At 42.6% G+C, this 21,196-nt stretch overlaps 1 protein-coding gene across 1 annotated transcript in view; it reads right to left on the reverse strand.

Annotated features, from left to right (window-relative positions):
- NRDE2 (NRDE-2, necessary for RNA interference, domain containing) overlaps positions 1 to 15,979 on the reverse strand; it is a 68,788-nt gene extending 52,809 nt beyond the window's left edge. Inside the window, exons 1-3 of the mRNA XM_026651331.2 lie at positions 15,811 to 15,979; positions 7,291 to 7,401; positions 7,094 to 7,178 (exon numbers count right to left, since the gene is read on the reverse strand). Coding sequence (XP_026507116.1) covers positions 7,094 to 7,178; positions 7,291 to 7,401; positions 15,811 to 15,979 — 365 coding nt within the window. The remainder of the gene's footprint in view (positions 1 to 7,093; positions 7,179 to 7,290; positions 7,402 to 15,810) is intronic.
- Between the last annotated feature and the right edge of the window lie 5,217 nt (positions 15,980 to 21,196).

The following is a 21,196-nucleotide window of genomic DNA, read 5'->3' on the forward strand; positions in this document are numbered from 1 at the left end:
TGACCTCTCGAGGTCCCTTCCAGTCCTAGAATCTATGAATCTATAAAATGAAATTTGATTTTATTACAAAATATGTTCAAGCCTAAATTTATTATAATCTATTCAAACATTTTAATAAAAAACAGATATGTCGAATCCATGAGCCTTTATCAAAAACTGAGTTAAAAGCTACTTTTCTATGTAAAGAAAAAATTAGGAGGAAAACATCTAACTTTTGAGATCAAGCTTTACGAATATGGCACAACAGGTCAGCCTAAGTAATTTAATAAACTGTCTCATTTTCAACAGACTTAGGCAAGATTAGGAACTTAAATTCCAGTCACTTTCACACAGGCATGTTTGAAAATTTTCCCATGGTGACCTGAAATAATCAGCCTAATTCACTGACTACAGTTAATTCCTCTGTTAATAAATCATTTAGTTATAAATGTGAAACACGTTTTAGATACATAAACTTCTCTTATTAATACATTTAAGGATATTTTGTTTAATAATTCATTTTATATGCTGTTGGGTGTGTGTAATTAAATTCCAGTTACAATCCTAACAGTTTGACACAAATCATGAGTAAGATTAAGATTTTGTCAGGGTTATTTTTAGTAAAAGTCATGGACAAGTTGCAGGCAATAAACAAAAATTCACAGAAGCCCATGACCTGTCTGTGACTTTTACTAAAAATAATGGAGGGAGGGGCTGACCGGGGACGACCAAAGCCCAAGTCCTGCGGGGGAGAGGAGGGGGGAGAAGAGAGCCCAAGCCCCACTGCAGGAGGAGGAGGAGCTCCGGGTCCCCCCACAGCGGCTCGGAGCTCTGGGTCCCCCCACCGCCCGAGGCTGAAACAGAAAACGTCAGGGAGATCTCGGAAAGCCACAGAATCCATGACTTCCATGACCTCTGTGACAATCTTATCCTTAATCATAAGCAAAACGTGAATTATCTAGTCCATAAGCAATATATCATTCACCATTTTCTAACATACTAAAAATGTACAATCAATAAGAACCTGAATATACTAAGTTATTTGTAGTAGAAAGAGAGAGCCATGAAGCATGGGCCTGGTGTAAGGCCTGAGGCCTGAACCAAAATCAGCAAAAGTTATGCTATGAGCAACAGTCAGGCCATATCAAAAGCAGATGCTTCCCTGCAAATCAATGACCAGTACACAAACTCGGCACCAATATTGCTAGCATTGCTAAAAAACACCGAATATGTAAATACATTCCAGCAGGCCAGCACAAGAACACCCTAACCTAGTACATGATAAAATGCTTTGACAAAAGTGATGAATAGAGATATTTTGTCTGAAACATCAGGCGGAAAGTACAAGGAGAGGTAACAAACATGTCATGCAACACGTAAGGTGATATGCAAGTTGTTTATCCCAGATCGTTTGTCTCAGTCTATAAATGTTGGGATAACTTGCTTTAACCCTTCGTCCGGCCTACGGGACAGTGGAAAGTCCCGCCACTGACTGAGGTCGTTCATTGTCACGGGCATACATGTCTCAGTATCCTCATAGAGTCTACGAAGTGCTATTACCGTGCTTCGTCAACAATAAACCTGGCCAGGCGCCTTCGTACCTTAACGATGTTGTGGTCATTGGGCAGTTTGATTAAGGTCTGCTGTGCCAACTATCTGCGCAGAGCTGGGACAGCACACAGAGTCAAACATCTGACAACATTGGTGACCCCGACTGTTGATCTGGTAAGTAACTGAGCTGTCCTCTGTAAGAATCATAATCTAACATGGCAGAAAACTACATGCTAAGCCCTTAGCCACTCCCTAAAAAGCCACACAAAGTTTGATAAGGTATGGACACACTGGGTTGCCAGCAAAGGAGGTCCATGTGAATTTAAAAAATAAGGTGGGGAAAAAACATGTAATGGAATCTGTAAGGCTAGTGCAGAGACTACAGTATAGCCTTAAAAAATAAAAGTAAAATATTGCAAATATGGCCATGGCTGTTAAATGGTTAAGACAACACGCCACAAGATTGGCGGGACAAGTAACAGAAACAAAGAAAGAGTTAAAAAAAGCAGGAGAAGCCACACAGTCCTAGAATGCTCCCACTCTCCTAACAGGGTGGCAAACAGTCAAGAGATAGAAAGCACAGGAACAGAATATAACATTGGAAACAGCTGTAAAAAACCTACAAAAAAAGAGATGTGCCATCCCTTGCTATAAATATTTGTGGTCAACAGCAGGCTTCAGGTAGCTACCCTGTGCCTGAAGAATGGGAACAGAAATGGGAAAAGGTGGCCCTAGCAAAATTAAAAAATAAAATAGGGGCCACTGCACTGCAACCAGCATCGTATGATAAAAGCCAAGTTCCGGTAAAACTTAAACCAAGACCTAAACTGGTGCCTATCAGAATCAGAAGTAAGTGCCCAGGAGGGAGAAGTAGCAAACAATACTGTCACAGGATTGGTAAATCAGATGAAGGAAAAAATGGAACAGTTCACAGAGCACATTAGGAGATAAACATGATCGTAGGGGAGCAGGGTGGATTTGATTTAAATCAAATTGATTTAAATCATGATTTAAATCACTAGTCAGGAAGACTCGATTTAATCATGGATTTCTACATAAAAGTGCACTCTTGTTGGTTGTTATAACCAGGGCCGGCACTTCCACTAGGTGACCCTAGGCGGTTGCCTAGGGCGGCAGGATTTGGGGGGGCGGCATTTTGCTGTCCCCGGTGGTGGGGGTCCTTCCGCTCTGCGTCTTTGGGGCGCTTCGGCGGTGGGTCCTTCACTCGCTCCAGGACCCGCCGCCGAAGCACCCCGAAGACGCGGAGCAGAAGGCTCCCCGCCTCCGAATGCTCTGAGGAGGAGCGCTGCTGCCTAGGGCGGCAAAAACCCTGGCGCCGCTCCTGGTTATAACCTTAATACGTATTCTTCACGTAGATGTAGGTTTCATTTTTAGAAGGTACACACTATACCAGGGGTAGGCAACCTTTCAGAAGTGGTGTGCCGAGTCTTCTTTTATTCACTTTAATTTAAGGTTTCACGTGCCGGTAATACATTTTAACGTTTTTTAGAAGGTCTCTCTCTATAAGTCTATATTATATAACTAAACTATTGTTGTATGTAAAGTAAACAAGGTTTTCAAAATGTTTAAGAAGCTTCATTTAAAATTAAATTAAAATGCTGATCTTGCGGCGCCAGCCTGGGGTTCTGTTCACCTAGGCCGGCAGCGGGCTGAGCGGGGCCTAGGGCCAGGACGCCAGCTGGCAAGGGGCCAGCAGCCGGGACCCAAGACCTGGGGGGGAGGGTTCAGGGGTCAGGGCAGAGGACTGGGGGTGTGTGGGGGGTGAAGGGCAGAAGACTGGGTGTGGGGGGGAGTTCAGGGGTCAGGGCAGAGGGCTGGGGTGCTCGGCTCATGGGTGTGCTCCCAGCCCCCTCATGGCAGGGGGCTGGAAGGGATATGCCCTGTTCCACCCCCTTCCCCAAGGCCCCGTCCCTATCTCTTCTCTGCCTCCTCTACGGAGCAGCAAGCACGCTGCCGCTCGTCCCCCTCCCCCTCGCAAGGGCCATCAGCTGATCAGCGCAGGGAAGGAGAGGAGGAGGGGCAGGGAAGCACCACGCTGGGGGAAGAAGCGGGGGAGGGGGGAAGCTTGGCTGCCTGACCAAGCTTCTGCCTCCTTCCCCCGCAGGGGAGAGCGGTGGGCGGGCTGAGTGGGGCTGGGGGCCGGGACCGCAGCAGGCAGCAGCGTGCCACTCAAAATCGGCTTGTGTGCCGTGTTTGGCACGCGATCCGTAGGTTGCCGACCCCTGCACTATACATTTTTTAAGTGATTTACTTTGAAAACTTTTCAGGTTAGTTTTACAGCTTTATCAGAAAATGAATGATTGTTTGGTTATTTCATTTACCAAAGGTAACTGAACCAGATATTTATGAAGTCATTGGGAGATGAACTATCATTAATATTTGGAGGATTTTCTTGCCATGCTGCATTACAGGGGCGGCCAACCTGAGCCTGAGAAAAAGCCAAAATTTACAAATGTACATTGCCAAAGAGCCACAGTACTATGTCAGCAGACCCCATCAGCTTCCCCCACTCCAACCCGTAGTGCCTCCCGCCCGCCGGCAGCCCCGGCAATCAGTGACTCCCCCACCCTCCCCACACCTCCCGCCTGCTGCGATCAGCTGTTTCACGGTGCACAGGAAGCTCTGGTGGGGGGGAGGGGGAAGAGTGAGGGCATGGCTGGCTCGGGGGAAGGGGTGAAGTGGGGGCAGGGCCTGGGGCAGCACAGAGGATTGAGCACTGAGCACCCCTCAGCACATTGGAAAGTTAGCATCTGTAGCTCCAGCCCCAGAGTCAGCACCTGTGCAAGGAGCCGCATATTAAACTATGAAGAGCCGCATGCGGCTCCGGAGCCACAGGTTGGCCACGCTTGCTGTATTAGGAGGAGAACGTCACCAGACAGACATTTAAATTGTTTTATTTAACTAAAACAACAATGTTATGTATTCTGGATTTTTTTTCTTCAACAGCAAACATATAATATTTTAACAAAACAAGCATATGAATTTTTGAATTTAGTTAAACATTCAAGTTTTTTAAAATCAGGTTGTTTTTAACTAAAATAATTACATGAAATTTAATTCAGTTATTTTCACCTTCATTTTCCTGTTTGTTCATAATCTGGAAAAGAAAAACAAGCTTTCCTGCTTTTTCAGGTCCCAAATGATTTCTCAATTTGGAATGAATTAGTCCAAAGGAAGAAAATAGTCTCTCTTAACCAGCAAAAGAAGCTACTGCTGTTAAAAGTGAGATTATCACTTCAACAGTTTCTGAATCCAAGTACTGAAGTGACTTCCACCAGTTCACCAGTGTGACTTTCTTTAAAACATCATCAGCAAACATGTATTTCTTGAATGGTTCTTATTCCCAAACTTGGTCTCTTTTACAGCCTGCTGCCATTATAGGTTTTCCCTTCTAGTGAGAGAATAGTATGGTAGGTCTCAAATCAATGAAGGCTACACTCAGAAAGACTTCAAGACTTCTGGAATATGCTGCTCAAACAGTTTCACTTTTATTTCTACTGCTTGTCCCTCCCTTCTCACATTTATCTCCAGACTTCTTCTCCTTGTCCAGATCTATTCCGCCCCCAACAATTTTCTATTCATTGAACTTTTTGAAACTTTGCACTTTTAGAGAGAGGTAAGGGATTGACTCTGTGTACACAAATTTGCAGGGGGACAATAGAGATGAGGTCTGTTATTTCTCACCTCTATATATTATTTATTTATTTTAAAACATTTTTGCTGTTAACAAGCATGTTCTCTCTGGAGACACAAATTCACAGTTTGAGAACTGAAAAACTAAGCATCTCTGATGGTATCTTCTAGACTGAGAACTGAGTCCCATTGGATAGATAGAAAAATTAACCTAAATAGTCTATACAGAAGCCCCTGGTACCCCATAAGATTGGGTCCCTAATCCATGATCTATTGGAACTCATTTCATAGAATCATAGAATATCAGGGTTGGGAGGGACCTCAGGAGGTCATCTAGTCCAACCACCTGCTCAAAGCAGGACCAATCCCCAACTAAATCATCCCAGCCAGGGCTTCATCAAGCCTGACCTTAAAAACCTCTAAGGAAGGAGATTCCACCACCTCCCTAGGTAACCCATTCCAATGCTTCACCACCCTCCTAGTGAAAAAGTTTTTTTCTAATATCCAACCTAAACCTCCCCCACTGCAACTTGAGACCATTACTCCTTGTTCTGTCTTCTGGTACTACTGAGAACAGTCTAGAACCATCCTCTTTGGAACCCTCTTTCAGGTAGTTGAAAGCAGCTACCAAATCCTCCCTCATACTTATCTTCTGCAGACTAAATAATCCTAGTTCCCTCAGCCTCTCCTCATAAATCACGTGCTCCAGCTCCCTAATCATTTTTGTTGCCCTCCACTGGACTCTCTCCAATTTTTCCACGTCCTTCTTGTAGTGTGGGGCCCAAAACTGGATACAGTACTCCAGATGAGGCCTCACCAATGTTAAATAGAAAGGAATGATCACGACCCTCGATCTGCTGGCAATGCCCTTACTTATACAGCCCAAAATGCCGTTAGCCTTCTTGGCAACAAGGGCACACTGTCGACTCATATGCAGCCTCTTATCCACTGTAACCCCAGGTCCTTTTCTGCAGAACTGCTGCCTAGCCATTCGGTCCCTAGTCTGTAGCAGTCCATGGGATTCTTCCATCCCAAGTGCAGGACTCTGCACTTGCCCTTGTTGAACCTCATCAGATTTCTTTTGACCCAATCCTCTAATTTGTCTAGGTCCCTCTGTATCCTATCCCTACTCTCCAGCGTATCAACCACTCCTCCCAGTTTAGTGTCATCTGCAAACTTGCTGAGGGTGCAGTCCACACCATCTTCTAGATCATTAATTTACAAAACTTTTCTTAAACATTACATGAATATATTGTCTCATACTATAGAATTAGAGTTTATAATCCCTATTCCATGATGAGATATCTTTGAGCTATAATGTATCTTAATTAAAACGATCTTTAGACAGGTTTTTTCCTCAAAAAGCATTTTATCCAAAAAATCCGATTTAACTCAAAAAAAATTGATTTAAATAAAAAAATCCGTTTTAAAAATCATTGATTTATATCCACCCTGTAGGAGAGCGAATAAAAAAGAATTTCAAAATGAAAACCGAGATTAAGCGGGTTAGATTTGATGCATTAACACACGGAGCTGCCCAAAAAACAGTGAACTGCAGCAAAAAAGGGCACTCCTGCAATCCATTTGGCATGCAAACAAAAACGACAGACACTGGAGGAACAAATTCAGGTTTTGCCAGAGCAAGTAATGACCCCCGCTCTCCTCTCAGAGCTAGGATAAGAACCAGGGGTGCAGGTTCCCAACTGCTTTAACCTACGGAACCACACTCCTCGCTCAAATCTAAAAATATAAAACTTCTTTCTCAAATATTTTTACATACTGGTTAAGTTTTCCTTTATATCCTTTCTCAGTTTGCTAAACTCGCTGCTGCTGTCTGTACCTAAATACATCTTGATAGAGTTAATCTCTCTTGGCTCAGGTCTCCCTACTTTCCTAGGTTGCTCCCAACCTTTTCCTCCGCCTCTCCACATTATTACTTTCTCTCTCTGTTTTAAAATTAAAGTTTTTAAAGAAACCTCCAAAAGATAAAGCAGCTGAAACCAGAACAAAACAAAAAGAAAACAAGGTAAAAACCTTACTTTAAATTAATCTAGTAAATTAATTATTTTAACCCTTCAGGAATGCAACAGCTGGAATTACTCCTACCTTTCTTGAAGATATGGTTGCAAAGCAACAGACAAGCAGACTCTGTTTCTAATCCTAACCACTGACTAATATTTGAAACATGGACATTCCTTATTTCCAAATAGCAGAGTTCTAAAATAAAGTTAATATAAAGTAATGAAAAATGCCTTAAGTTACTAAATTAACAAAGAAATTTGGCAAATAATATGAATTATCAATTTTTATTAAAAGTTTTAAATAAAAAGGTTGTAACTTGCTTATTTAAATGTTTAACCCTTTTATCTGCTTGGTTTTGTTTTAAATGCATTGTTTTAATAAATAAATTCTTAATGCCTTATTAAAGCCTTAATGTCTTAAATAGAATTCTGGCGCCATTTATTTTTAATTGTAAGGTTGTCTTGTATGTCATGTATGTTGTATGTCATGTGACTACTTTTTAAATTATTTTTATTTTGCTGCAACAAGTCAATTTCATAACCTTTTTTAAAAAAATATAAGTGATACCACACTATTTTAATATTATGATTGGGATATAACCATCATAATAACATTACCATTTTTTCCAAAGTTCAAAAAGGCCTCAGTTATAAATATATGCCTCAACAAATAATGCAATTACAAACAAAAAGAATTCTCTTTTATTAACCACAGTTTTGTTTTGTTTTTATTTTTTATTCAAAGAAAAAATGTAAGGGGAAACCTCAACATTAATTTTAAGGTAATATTAACAAAATGTTAATTTCTTGTTTGGGTTTTTATAAACTTGTTTGCACTTTTAAATATAGTTATAAGAATGTCATAGCAAAAATGTTTAAAAATAACAATTTATGCATAACGCTAACCAAACAATTACAACAGGTTTCCACCTTTGGCTCCCAAACACAATAAAGCAGGGGTGGGCAAATCCGGCCCTCGAGCTCTGGCTGGGGAGCGGGATCTGGGGCTTTCCCCCTCCAGTCAGAGAGTAGGGTCGGGGCACTCCACGCGACTCCCAGAAGCAGCGTCATGTCCCCCCTCTGGCGCTCCAGCTGGGGCGTAGGGTCAGGGGCCGCTCCACACAGCTCCCGGAAGCAGCAGCATGTCCCCGCTCCGGCTCCCACGTGAAGGGGCAGCCAGAGGGCTCCGCTCTGCACACTGCCCCTGCCCCAGGCACCGCCCCCGCAGCTCCCATTTGCCAGGAACTGCAGCCAATATGAGCTGCAGGGGCGGTGATTGCAGACAGGGCAGAGCCGCCTGGTCACACCTCCACGTAGGAGGTGGAGAAGGGACATGCTGCTGCACCCAGAGCCTGCACCTGAACTCACCCCGCCCTCCAAACCTCTCAATCCAAGCGCGGCGCACCTGCCTGCACCCCAAACAGCTCATCCCCAGCCCCACCACAGAGCCCACACCCCCGTCCGGAACCCTCACCCCCCATCCCTTGCCCCAGCTCTGATCCACCTCCCACCCTCCGAACCCCTCGGTCCCAGCCCAGAGCACCCTCCTACACCCCAAACTCCTATCTCCAGCCCCACCCCAGAGCCCGCACCCCCAGCCGGAGCCCTCACCCCCCCTGCACCCCACCCCGAGCCCACTCCTGCACCCTGAACTCCTCATTTCTGGCCGCACCCTGGAGCCCGCACCCCAACCAGAGCCCTCACCCCCTCCTGCACCCCAACCCCAATTTTGTGAGCATTCATGGCCCGCCATACAATTTCTATTCCCAGGTGTGGCCCTCAGGCCAAAAAGTTTGCCCTCCCCTGCAATAAAGTATCATAAAAATTTAATACCCTCAAAGTGTTTGCATGAACTTGCATTTAAAATGTATTTTAGTTTAATTGTTATACACTTTTCTTTTATGTTATGTAGTGGTTGTTAAAGTTTGTGATTCTAAATAGTTAAAAGTGGAATTGGTATCACAAGCAAATTAACTCTAAAAAGCTTAGTAAAAATTATGTTACTAACCCTTTTGTAAAACGGAGTGCTCAGCAGGGAAAAGCAATACACCTTCTCACAGAAGATTGTGAGCATCTATTTTAGCAGTTAAGTATTAAATTTAGTATAAAATATTAGTAATGCACCTCAAGTGAAAAATGAATGTCTATACAACAACTGCAAAAGTATAGCTTGTGTTATAAAAGACTTGATATCTATTACATTGTAAACACACTAAGCTAATAAGTATTAAATTTGGGTTACTGAAAACAAGAAGAAATGTAAAACAAACAAAAAACTTTTATTATGTTAACTAACTAGCTGTTTAAGGTTGCATCCCACAGACCAAAGACACCAGAAGATATCAGTATACAGTGAAGGAAGCCCCAAGCACCAAGAAAAGAAAAATGAAGTGCTTTATAAATAAGAGACTGGTCAACTACACCTCAGTCTACCATATATGAACAATCAAGTTGGCAATCAGCTAGAAACCACTAGCTAGATAGACCAGGTTAAACTGTCATTTAATCTAAATTTGGCTATTGTGTAAAAGCAACTGTATTATTGCTGTATTACTGCTGTATTGTATTATTGCTGTACATCATTTACAATGTGCATAACTTTGCAAAGCTGTTTAACCAACACACTGGTAAAAATTAACAAATGAATGGCAGCAAACAACATGAAGGCAAGGAAAAAACAAATTGGTAAAATAATCATTAAGTTATATAGAAACTATAAATTGTGTAAACAAATTCCCAGTTAGTACCAGTCATAATCTAGGTCCTAACTGAGGCACATGTTATTCAAAACAATCTTGTTCAGTGTCTGAGTACCAATACTAAATCCTGACACAGCAATATTGGATAAATTGGTTACTGTCCATTGAGTACGTTATCTGGAAGACAGCAGCTATAAGAAACAACTGGACCTAGGTCAGCTACTGGTAAATCACATAGGAATGCAACCAATGGAACAGAGAAGCTAGCCGCTCCTGTTTCCTGCCCAGCGAAGCTTATCCTAGAGGGTGACAACCAGCAGTAAGGGTAACCTATAACATGGATGGACAGTACTGTAGCTAATTACAAGAAATTATACATAAAGGCCTCATTTGTAATGTCACTACTCCAAATTTCTGTTTTACTTTTTATATACATAGCACTGTGGGACACACTGCAATAATAACTATCCCAGTATTTCAAATCACTCAGCCTACTACTACTGAGGATATAGGTGGTAATTGTAACTGCCCGAATAGGAACGTGTTGCTATCTGCAGTACCAAAGTAAAAGGATCAGACTACACCACCAGATTGGAAAAGGATTGTTATGCTTGGTTATGAGGTGGTGTCATATGTACACACACACACACACACACACACACACACACATATATACATATATATACACACACACACCCTATAGGCCCATACACTACAAATACCATATCCATATTATCCATAAAAGTTAATTATTTGGGAGTGCTCCCAAAGCTCAATCATAACACTACACTGTATAATTGCTTAAATAAATGCACATAGTTGTAGCATACCCTCCTAGGCAGCAAAAAATACACCAAACCTAGCGTAAAGGATCTATTTAGTTAAAATCAACGTTTTAATGGTTATATCAACCAATAAGAAAGAATCTTTCTTTGTACTTCAGTTTTTTCTAAATCGAAAGTTGATTTAAATCAATCCACTCTGGTGGGACTTATGTTGGAAAATTTCCATGCAAGTGACCTTTAAAGATATTTGACTCAGCCATCAACAATGTTACTCAAGCCAGGTAGGAAACAAGGAATTTCACAGGCTAAAGTATTGTCTTACACAGTCCCTGTAACTGAAGTACTTCAGAACTGATATATAGGAAGAACGAATTCTAAAGAGAATGCTTCTTAGGGCATGTCTACGCTGTGATAATAGACACGCAGCGCGGCCACAGCTGGCCCTGGTCAACTGACTCAGACTCACAGGGCTCGAACTGCAGGGCTACAAAACTACAGTCTACATGTTCAGGCTCAAGCTGCAGTCCCTATGTTTTCCAGGTAATATCAAGAGTAGTTGATTCTGGGCTAGTCCTGCAGTCTTTCTACATTCAAGATCCATGGAACTTCAACTTACACTCATCACAATTGCATAATGAGGACCTAAAGTAGTAATTAAGTCAATGCCACACAGTGTGTTGGAAAAAAAGACAGCCTTATTTCCTAATTTTTATCACTGAAATACATATTCATAAATAGGAATTGCTCTGATCAACTTCTGCCATAACATCAATGTTCTTTCCAGGTGTTTTTTTTTTCCTGGGCAAGTGTGGGGAGGGAGATAGGAACTAACCTATCAAAAACTACCCAGACAAAAAGTTGTTTGATCCCTTGGTCATACTCTGATCTAATTTATACTTGTGTAATCCAGAATAACTGCACTGACTTCAATGGTATTATTCTGGATTTACAGAATTTTAATTAGATCAGCATTTGGTCCTTTGTGTATATGACATTTTTATTATTTATTTGTTTACACAAACACAGCAGAATTTGTAAAGTGCCTATTTTAGCTTGTGCAATATCACCCAGATGAACATAATGAAAGACAAAACTGACTGACTGGCAAAGATTCAAGTTGTGCAGATATGTGGCATAACAGCACAGGACTGGAAATAAGTCAGTTAGCCCTCCTTAAAATCATTACACCTATCCCAGAAGATATATTGAACACGTTTATATTTTTGGCTTTGGCTGAAATACTTTTCATAAGTTTGTATAAAAAGTAATTACTGCACAGTAAATACTTTTACATTTCATGTTTGATTTTAATTTTAAATATTGACAATAATACTTTGTACTTAGTAGAAAGTGTTCTCACCATTTGCATTATATAAAGAACTAGCTTCATTTTACAGATGGCATAGTGAAGCTAAGTGATTTGTCCAAAGTCACAGAGACTGTTGGTACAATGTTCAGAACCCAGGAGTTCCAATTCCCAATCTGTTAGATAACAGTGCCTCAGAAATTCTTCCTAAACAAATAAGGCATCTTGCACCACTGAAGTGAAGGAAATCTGTGTCACTGACTAGAATAGGCACAGAATCAGGCCCTTAAACAATTAACGTGGATAGGTGCTAAGTTTTAGTTGACAATAAAACCATTTGAGATATAAAATGGTAAAAGTACCCCAATAAGGGGGAAAATATTTTTGCATTACCAATCTTATTACTAGAACATAAGAACGGCCATACAGGATCAGACCAAAGGTCCATCTAGCCCAGTATCCTGTCTTCCAACAGTGGCCAATGCGAAGTGCCCCAGAGGAAATGAACAAAACAGATAATCATCAAGTGATCCATCCCCTATCACCCATTCCCAGCTTCTGGCAAACAGAGGCTACAGACACCATCCCTCCATTCTGTTATATGGGGCCTAATTTTTAGGGACCACTGCTCTTTGTGACTTTACTGGGAGTTGTAGGTGCGCTGTACCACTGAAAATCTGAGTCTTAAAACCGTAAAACAAAGGCAATTTGACATTGAGAAATTTATATAAACACATTAATTCCTTGACTATGTCCATAGCCCAATCTTGCCTGCGTAGACAAGACTGAATTGTGTTTTAAACTTGTAGAAACTCCAACTCCACCCCCGGTACAATCAATGTACTTGCATAGATTCCCCCTAAATGATTTATACCAGCCAGATGTTAAAAATGCTCTTGCTACTCTGTACAAAATGGCAAACCATGCCAACCTAATACTTTGGGGAGAATTAAACAACTATTCCATTACATAACATGTACCTAGTTAAAGCCTACTTGTAAATAATCTCCAGTGAAATACTAAACTGGGAAGAAATATTTGAATTGCTTTTAATTCCTCACATCTCATCATCATTTACCTAAAATTGTACAGTTTTCAAGGAAGAAACTTCACTTTAATACAACTTTTAAAAACACCTGGCATATTGTTGGTCTATATAATTTGTGTTAAAATTTAATTTTTCCTATTATTTTCCATGGTCATAGGCATAACACCAGAAAGATAATGCATGGGACTCTTTCTACCCTTCCCACCTGAAAAAACCTCACAGTACCTGACAGCAGAGTCAATGTTAAGAATCTCAAAACAAGCTTTTTTGCTTTGCAAACTTCTAAAAGTCTAGTTCTAGCACAAATTGTGGGACCTACTGATACTTTTCATTTTTAAAGCACTTTTCACTGGAGGATCTTAAGGCACATTATAAAATACAGGCCCAATCTTATAAATACTACAGACTACCATCAAGGGGCTGCTCACATTAGTAAGCACTATGTTTAGTAGTAGCCTTCTGCAGAATTGGGTCCTAATTAAACTTCATAACATCCCTTCACTCACCACTAAACTGCAGTGACGTCTAGAGTACAAAATGGCAGAGCAAAAGTTTCAGACAAGAAGTCAAACTATAAAAATCCAAATAAAACGGAGGGGAAAGCATAGGTAGGCAGAATGCAATTACCCAAAATGAAATCTGGCCAGGGCATCAGAGTTAATACCCCAGCTCTTACAAAAAAAAATGCATAGAAATCTTAAACGATCACCAAAGAGCACCTCAGTTTTATGTATCATCTTAAAAAAAAAAAAAAAAAAAAAAAAAAAAAAATCACCAACACAATGACCCCTACACCGAGGTAGGACACCAAGGAAAGAGTGCCATCTTTCATCAACACCACATTCTACAGTACCTAGTTCTCAGCCAAGTATTCATTTTATTCTATTTAATTTGTGAAATTTGATGGGATCACAGTTTATGGTAGTATAACAGTTATTTTTGTTTAATATTTAATTTTTATAACATTACTAAAATATGCTTCATCTGTTAATTAGTGGAAGTTGATCATTTATAGAAGATATTTCCACAAATTCTGGAAAAGTAATTATGTTTTAGTTTGCTAATCACTTTCTATCACTACCTCTCCATCTCAGGCACAAAAAGTGACTTAGCACTGAGCCTCTGAGGTTGAAATATATCTAAAATATTTGTACTCAGTTTCAGAATTAGGATTTTAAAAACCAGAACAAAATACAGCAGAAAGTGCAATGTAATTGAATGATTCCCTCTTAAAGTGTCAATATTCCTAAAATGAATGATTTCTTTAAAAAATTACTTGTGGACAAAATGTGGTCTAGAAATAGTGCTAAAAAACAGAACCCAAATCTGAACTTCAGTCTCAAGCTCTTGTTCTATATGCCTTCAAGTCTATAAGATGAAAGATTGTTGTAGGGACATGAGGTCCATATACAGTAAGGTTAAGCTAAGGTCACAATCCTGCAAGTTACAATGTGTGGTCAGAGCCCTGCATCCATGAAAAAAACCTACTGGATCTCCATATGGGCACAGAGGTCTTCCCAGGCAATGTAATTTGCAGGATTGGGACTTTAACCAGTACCATCTATCCTGTCCAGGTTTCACTACCCAACAAGGTCCCCTAAAGTGGCTAAAAGGTCCCCTCGTTGTGAGGGCAGTACCAAAGGTTACAGTGCCATATAGCGGATGCACAGCATGGTGTATAACAGTAGTTCTCAGCCAGAGGTCCAAGGCCCCCTGGGGGGCAGCGAGCACATTTCAGGGGGTCAGACCAAAAAAACCAAAGCGCAGAGCCGGCGTTAAGAGTTGCTGGAGCCCTAGGGCAGAATGCAGAACCCCACCGTCCAGGGGGAAGCCTGAGCAACTTAGCTTTGCGAAGCCTCCTGCGCCATGGTGCCCGGACAATTACCCTGCTTGCTACCCCTAATGCCAGCTTGGCTTTTAATCTTCTGGATATGCAGAAAAACAGTTGTGATGACACAAGTGGGCCATGGAGTTTTTATAGCATGTTGGGTGGGCTTCAGAAAGAAAAAAGTTGAGAACTGCTGCTGTATAACACAGGAGGGTGGGCTCTCGTGGAAAAAATTGTAGGTGTCACTATTTTAGGTTCTCTCTGCAATCGTCTTACTGTCACACAAAAATGATAGTTTTATTTACAGAAACCATATTTGTGTTGTGGACCTGGGTAAAAGGAATAAAAACCAACTTTGTCCAAAGTTAACACAACCTGGACAAAGAATACATGGGAAAAGATGTGTACCCCGAGGAGAGGGCCTGAAAATCAGCAAAGTTCATGGTGTTTTTAGCTCGCCATACCCCCAGCGCAGTCATAAATTAGGGGGAGGTGTGCCAAAGGATTGATAGCCTTCGCACACGTCCCTGACTTCCCAGCAGTAGCCTCACTGAACCCATGTATTACAACTCAGTAAGTGCGCTCCCGGGTACCAACTGCAGGGCATAAAACGGGGGCCACTTTGACAGCCGGGCATAACTAACACCCCCACGTGTGGGCAGCAGGCACCTTCGTGTACCTGATGCCGCCGCTTTCCCCGGCCCTCACCTCCATGCACGGAGCAGCAGAAGCAGAGCCACCCCTGGGAGGGAGCGTGTGTGCAGGGCGGACACCGGGGGGTTGCTGAGAGGGGAGCGCCGGGCGGGGAGGGGTCTCTATAGGGAGCAGGAGACCCAGCAGGGTTTCTGGATGGAGGTCTGGGGGCGTGAGCAAAGGGACCTGGGCAGGTTCACTACAGAGCACTAGGCCGCTAATGACGACCCCCTAGGAGGACGTTACCTCTCCTGGAGCCCTCGCTACCGCTGGCTGGCGTCTCCCCGGGCTCAGCGGCGCCGGCAAAGGCCGGGAAAAGAGCCATAGGCTGAACCACAGCTTCCTCCCCTCTTGCTTCCCAAGGAGACCCCGGCCGCCCAACGAGGCAAGATGGCGCCGCTCGCTGCCCCAGCATGCTGGGAAATGTAGTCCCGCCTGCCCCTGCTCCCAAAATGGCGTCGGTGGGAAGTCACTGGGCAGCTGTACAGCTCCAAGGCTGCCTGGACGTGCGGATGCTCCCGCTCGTGGGGGGAAGACGCCCCAGTAGCCTCCTCGCGATCATCCAATCTCTTCCCGCGCCAGTTCTCTCACTCATGGGAGAGGGCGGATTTTGCCAAACAGTTTAGGCCTGACACCCTTTGGGGCTCTCTCAGTGTTGGAGAGATACCCTCCCCTCTTCAGCCCTGACTCCCCTCCCCACACCGGGGTGTGCTGCTGCTTAGGAAAGCCACTTAAGTGCCTTGATTTCCATGGGTGAAAAGCTCTGTTTTGATATGTGAATGTGCAGCCTCCACACACATAGGCGCTAACTCCAGGGCTGGAGCACCCAAGGGGAAAAATTAGTGGGTGCTCTGCACCCACTGGCAGCTCCCCGCCCCAGCTCGCCTCTGCCTCCTCCCCTGAGCGTGCCACCGCATTCTGCTTCTCCCCCCTCCCTCCCAGCGCTTGCGCCACGAAACAACTGTTTTGCATGGCAAGCGCTGGGAGGGAGGGGTGAGGAGGAATGCAGCGTGCTCAGGGAAGAGGCCGGGGCTGGGATTTGGGGAGGGGTCCAATAGGGGTAGGGAGGGGGCGGAGTCAGCGGGGGGGGGGGCACAAGCATCCACCGGCACCAAGGAAAGTTGGCGCCTGTGTCCACACACAGGCTTCCCATCCTTCCTGAGCAGAAAGGGACACCTCTCCTACAGTTCTTCTCTGGCTCATAGGTGCAGAGGGGGAGCAAACTAGGGTTACCAGGTGTCCGGTTTTTGACCAGAACACCCAATCAAAAAGTGACCCTGGTGGCTCCGGTCAGCACCGCTGACTGGGCCATTAGAAGTCTGGTCTGCGGGGCTAAGGCAGGCTAGTCCCTACCTGTCCTGGCTGGCACCAAGCTGTGCCCCAGAAGTGGCCAGCAGGTCCAGCTCCTAGTCAGGGGCGCAACGGGGCTCCGTGCGCTGCCCTGAGCACCGGCTCCACACTGGCCAATGGAAGCTGGGGTGGGGCAGTGCCTGTGGGCGAGAGCAGCGTGTGGAGCCTCCTGCCCCCCCTGCCTAGGACCCAACCCTCTGCCCCAGCCCTGAGCCCCCCCCAAACCCAGAGCCCCCTCCTGTACCCCAAACTCTTCATCCCCAGCTCCACCCCAGAGCCTGCACCCCCAGCTGAAGCCCTCACCACGTCCCGCACCCCAACCCTCTGCCCCAGCCCAGTGAAAGAGAGTGAGGGTGGGGGAGAGCGAGCCACCAAGGGAGGGGGAATGTAGTGAGAAGGGGGCAGGGCCTTGGGGAAGGGATGGGGCGGGGCGGGACTTGGGGAAGGGGGCGGGGCTGGGGTGTTCGGTTTTGTACTACTAGAAAGTTGGCAACCCTAGAGCAAACCCTATTCATACCTGTGGTTCCCCCTCCCAATCGCCTCTTATTTATGGGATAGAGGGAGAATATTCAATTCTGATGAGATCTGACATCCTATTCCAGTTTTCTTTTCACTTATTTGGTGGGGCAGGAGAAGATGACTCTTTTTCTCCTTCAGCTCTTTCACCACCACCTCTCTGTGGAGTGGACGGAGAAGACTTGCTCATTCACAGATTCCAAGCCCAGAAGGGACCATTGTGATCATCTACTCTGACCTGTATAACACAGGCCATAGACCTTCCCCAAAATAATTCCTAGAGCAGATGTTTCAGAAAATCATCCAGTCTTGATTTAAAAATTGTCAGGGATGGAGAATCCATTACAACCCCTTGGTAAATAAACCAGTTGTTAATTACTCTCACTGTTAAAAATGGTACATCTTATTTCCAGTCTGAATTTGTCTAGCTTCAACTTCCAACCATTTAGTTATGATCCACTACAGGTCTCCTCATTCATTGGGAGAGAGACGGGAAAACTCACTGTTTGAGTGAAAGACACCCCCATTTATGTCTGACCCTCCTTTATGGTGTTTTACTCCTTGGAAGAGGGTAGGGCTTCCTCATCCACACCTGCCATCAAGTGTTTCATTGGGAGAGGAAAAGACTGCCCATTCAGATCTGCCCTGCCCCAGGTCTCTCATTCATAGAGGGGAAATACCTCTAGTCAAGCCTAATTCATCTTTTCCAAATAACTACTTGAGATCCTTATAAATCTAACTGATCCCAATGGCTCTTTTAATTAGTCCCATGAAAAACACATTCCAGCAGCACAGAGATCTTAACAGCACAAATCAAAATGTACCTTTTAAAATTTAGCTCACACTGAATCCAAATGACAAATGTTTTTGAAAAAGGGATTTTTTGCAATATCAGATACTTTTAAATTATTTTAAAATACTATACTGCAAACATACCTCTGTCTCTCTTTGGATCTGAGTCTCAGTCAATGAGTTATGCAAGGACACCCTCTCCTTGCATCTCAATTTATTTGGTGTTACCAAGATCGGATGACCAGCTAGCAAGTGTGAAAAATCGAGAGGGAAGAGGAGGGGAGTGATGTGGGGTGGTAATAGGTTGCCTATATAAGATAAGCCTCTAATATTGGGACATCTGGTCACTCTATACCTAAATCCAATCCTGCACTTGTTCCCATTGAATTCAATGGGATTGCTCACATGCTTAAAGTTAGGCATGTGTATAGTGTTTGCAGATTAAGGCCTAAACTCCTCATGCACTTATGTGCCACCTGACTACATTCTTGGTATTCAACCCCTTCTTTGAACATAGGCACCCTCCATGAATAATTCCAACAATACTCTAAAGGGAAAAAATATATAAAAACAACCCCCCCAAAATGTTAAAACAAGACAAACCACAAGAATCAGACTCCTAACAAAGAATCGGGATAATCCAGATGGAGGTAAATATGTCACACACCCAGCAAGGTGTAGAAGATTTCTTTTGTCTTATGTTTATATCTTTTTGTTCATTTGTATTGATACTGTACAAAAATTCAAAGTAAAACAAAAACAAAACATGGGGAAAACAATCCAAAGCAATCATACAGAAAATGCAATACATATCTGTTAAAATAGGATAAACAAAATAGGAGAAAAGAGTTCTAGACCAATAGGCAAATTACCAATGCATCTAGAGTAACTTGTATTTATTTATATAATAACAAAGAATTATATTTGAAGAGTATTATCTGATCTTCTGTTGTTTTTAAGGTATTATTTTATTTATATTCTAAAGAGAAGTCAAACTATATATAAATTACTAGGATCCATTTTTCCTCAATGAAGGAAAAGCTTTTATACACACGGACTTAAAATGTAGCCCCCAAAAGTTATCTCCCCATCTCCTCTTAAGAACTTGATCCAAATCCCATTGAAGTTAATGGAAGGCTTAAATGAGGGACAATGTAGATGCATTTCAGGGCAGGCCCTTCAGGTTACTGAGTTGAAATTTCACTTATTCAGATTATCTTTCAATTGAGGGTAGTTACAGTAGCCAACAGTCACATCAAAGAAAATATAGGAGGACAAAATGTTGACATTTAGAAGTGAGTTAAATGACCTGAGTAATTAATTAAGAAAAATTCTGGATACTGGTTTCTGTAGTGCAGCCCTGGAAATTAACTATTATTCAGGGCATAGGGGTATTTCAGGCATACTAAAGCCTACACAATAGGAATGGTGATATACTTAAGTGCTATAGGTTTTTACTATAAATAGAATGGAGAAAGCTGAGGGGAATATAAAAAGATGGAAGACCTTTTAACATTAACTCTGTCTTTGTGCAGGCAAACTTTCTTTAACATAAGTGGGAGTTAAACTTGGGTGAAGACTGATGCAAGATCATTCTTTGTGTTTATTTGCACAAATAGTTCCTATTTCTGATTCCTGGAACATCAGTTTTGGAGTAAAATAATTTTTTTCTTGATTTTCTGGTTGCTCCCACAGCCTTTCTGGACATTCCTCAAGCTGCTTTTTAAAACCATAACTTAGCCATGAACTATATGCATCCCTGGTGCAATTCTGTTGACTTCAATGGAGCAATACCCATTGGATGCATTTAGCCCAAGAGAACATGTATTTCTATAGCTGCGATTTTCCTACAAAACAGATTTCAGTAAAGTTGTATGAATATTGTTTATTAAGCTCTCTGGGACCAAAAATGCTGAATAAATGTAAAATATTACAGAACAGATATTCTACTCTACCAAGTCAACCTTTTTCTCAGCCTTTAGTAAAGCCACTGACAAAAGCATCTCCTGATGTCTGATACCTAATATTGAAAAAAAATCTGAAACTTTAGTGAAGTGGATCAGCTAATTTTAATAAAGCCTGATTGATTTATAAGGATGATACTAAGCATTATTACTTCAATTCTATCCTTCAATTCTTTTGGATTTGAGCATCTACATTCAGTAATGACGTGAGCCCATAAGACTCCCAATTAGTGGGGCCTTTTTTAGGTTTCATTAGTTCTGTAAGTAGAGTTGTACAAACAGAGAGAGTGAATATCTCTTTCTGAAGAGGAAAGTTATACATATTTATTAGATAATTTAATTGTTGGGATCCCTCAAGACCCTCTTCCACTCGGTTCCCAAAAACTCAGTTTCTCAATTTGATTCTGGAATTTGTCACTTAGGTACCTTTATTTGGCATACAGCAACACTGCACCCAGGCTGGCCAGACTTAAACACATGGATGATGCAGGGTGCAGCACAAATCCAAAGTTACACAGCAAAACTTTTCCATATATACATCTTTACTAACATCTGCATTCCCAACTATACATTGCATCATGGGATTCATGATTCACTTGATTACTGTTCAGGAACCAATCTCTGTACTGTATGCTCTGTCCTTGTGCAGTTCATGATCGCTGCATTCCAGATTTATCTTGTCCATTGACCCTAGTACCAAGGTGTTCCTGCTTATCTTAGCTAGCCTGACTCCAGCCTAATGCTTGTTATGCCTTTATTTACAGCTTAATCTTCCATTCCCTTCTCAGTCATGCCCCCTGAGAAACGAGGTCTTACTTATGTCAAGTTACTTATGTCAGGTTAGGCCTACACTAATAAGAGGGTGTTTGAAAAGACAAAATCAATTTTCTCAGGAAGCCCATCAGGTTCAGCACTCCTCCCAACTACTACGGGAAGAGCCTGAGTAGGATTTTTAATCTCCCCTTTAGTTATATCTGCCCCCAGGAACCGTTGATATACAAACCTTTGAG

This window comes from Terrapene carolina, unplaced genomic scaffold, assembly GCF_002925995.2.
Source record: "Terrapene carolina triunguis isolate 2854851 unplaced genomic scaffold, T_m_triunguis-2.0 Scaffold96, whole genome shotgun sequence".
Taxonomy (NCBI): domain Eukaryota; kingdom Metazoa; phylum Chordata; order Testudines; family Emydidae; genus Terrapene; species Terrapene triunguis.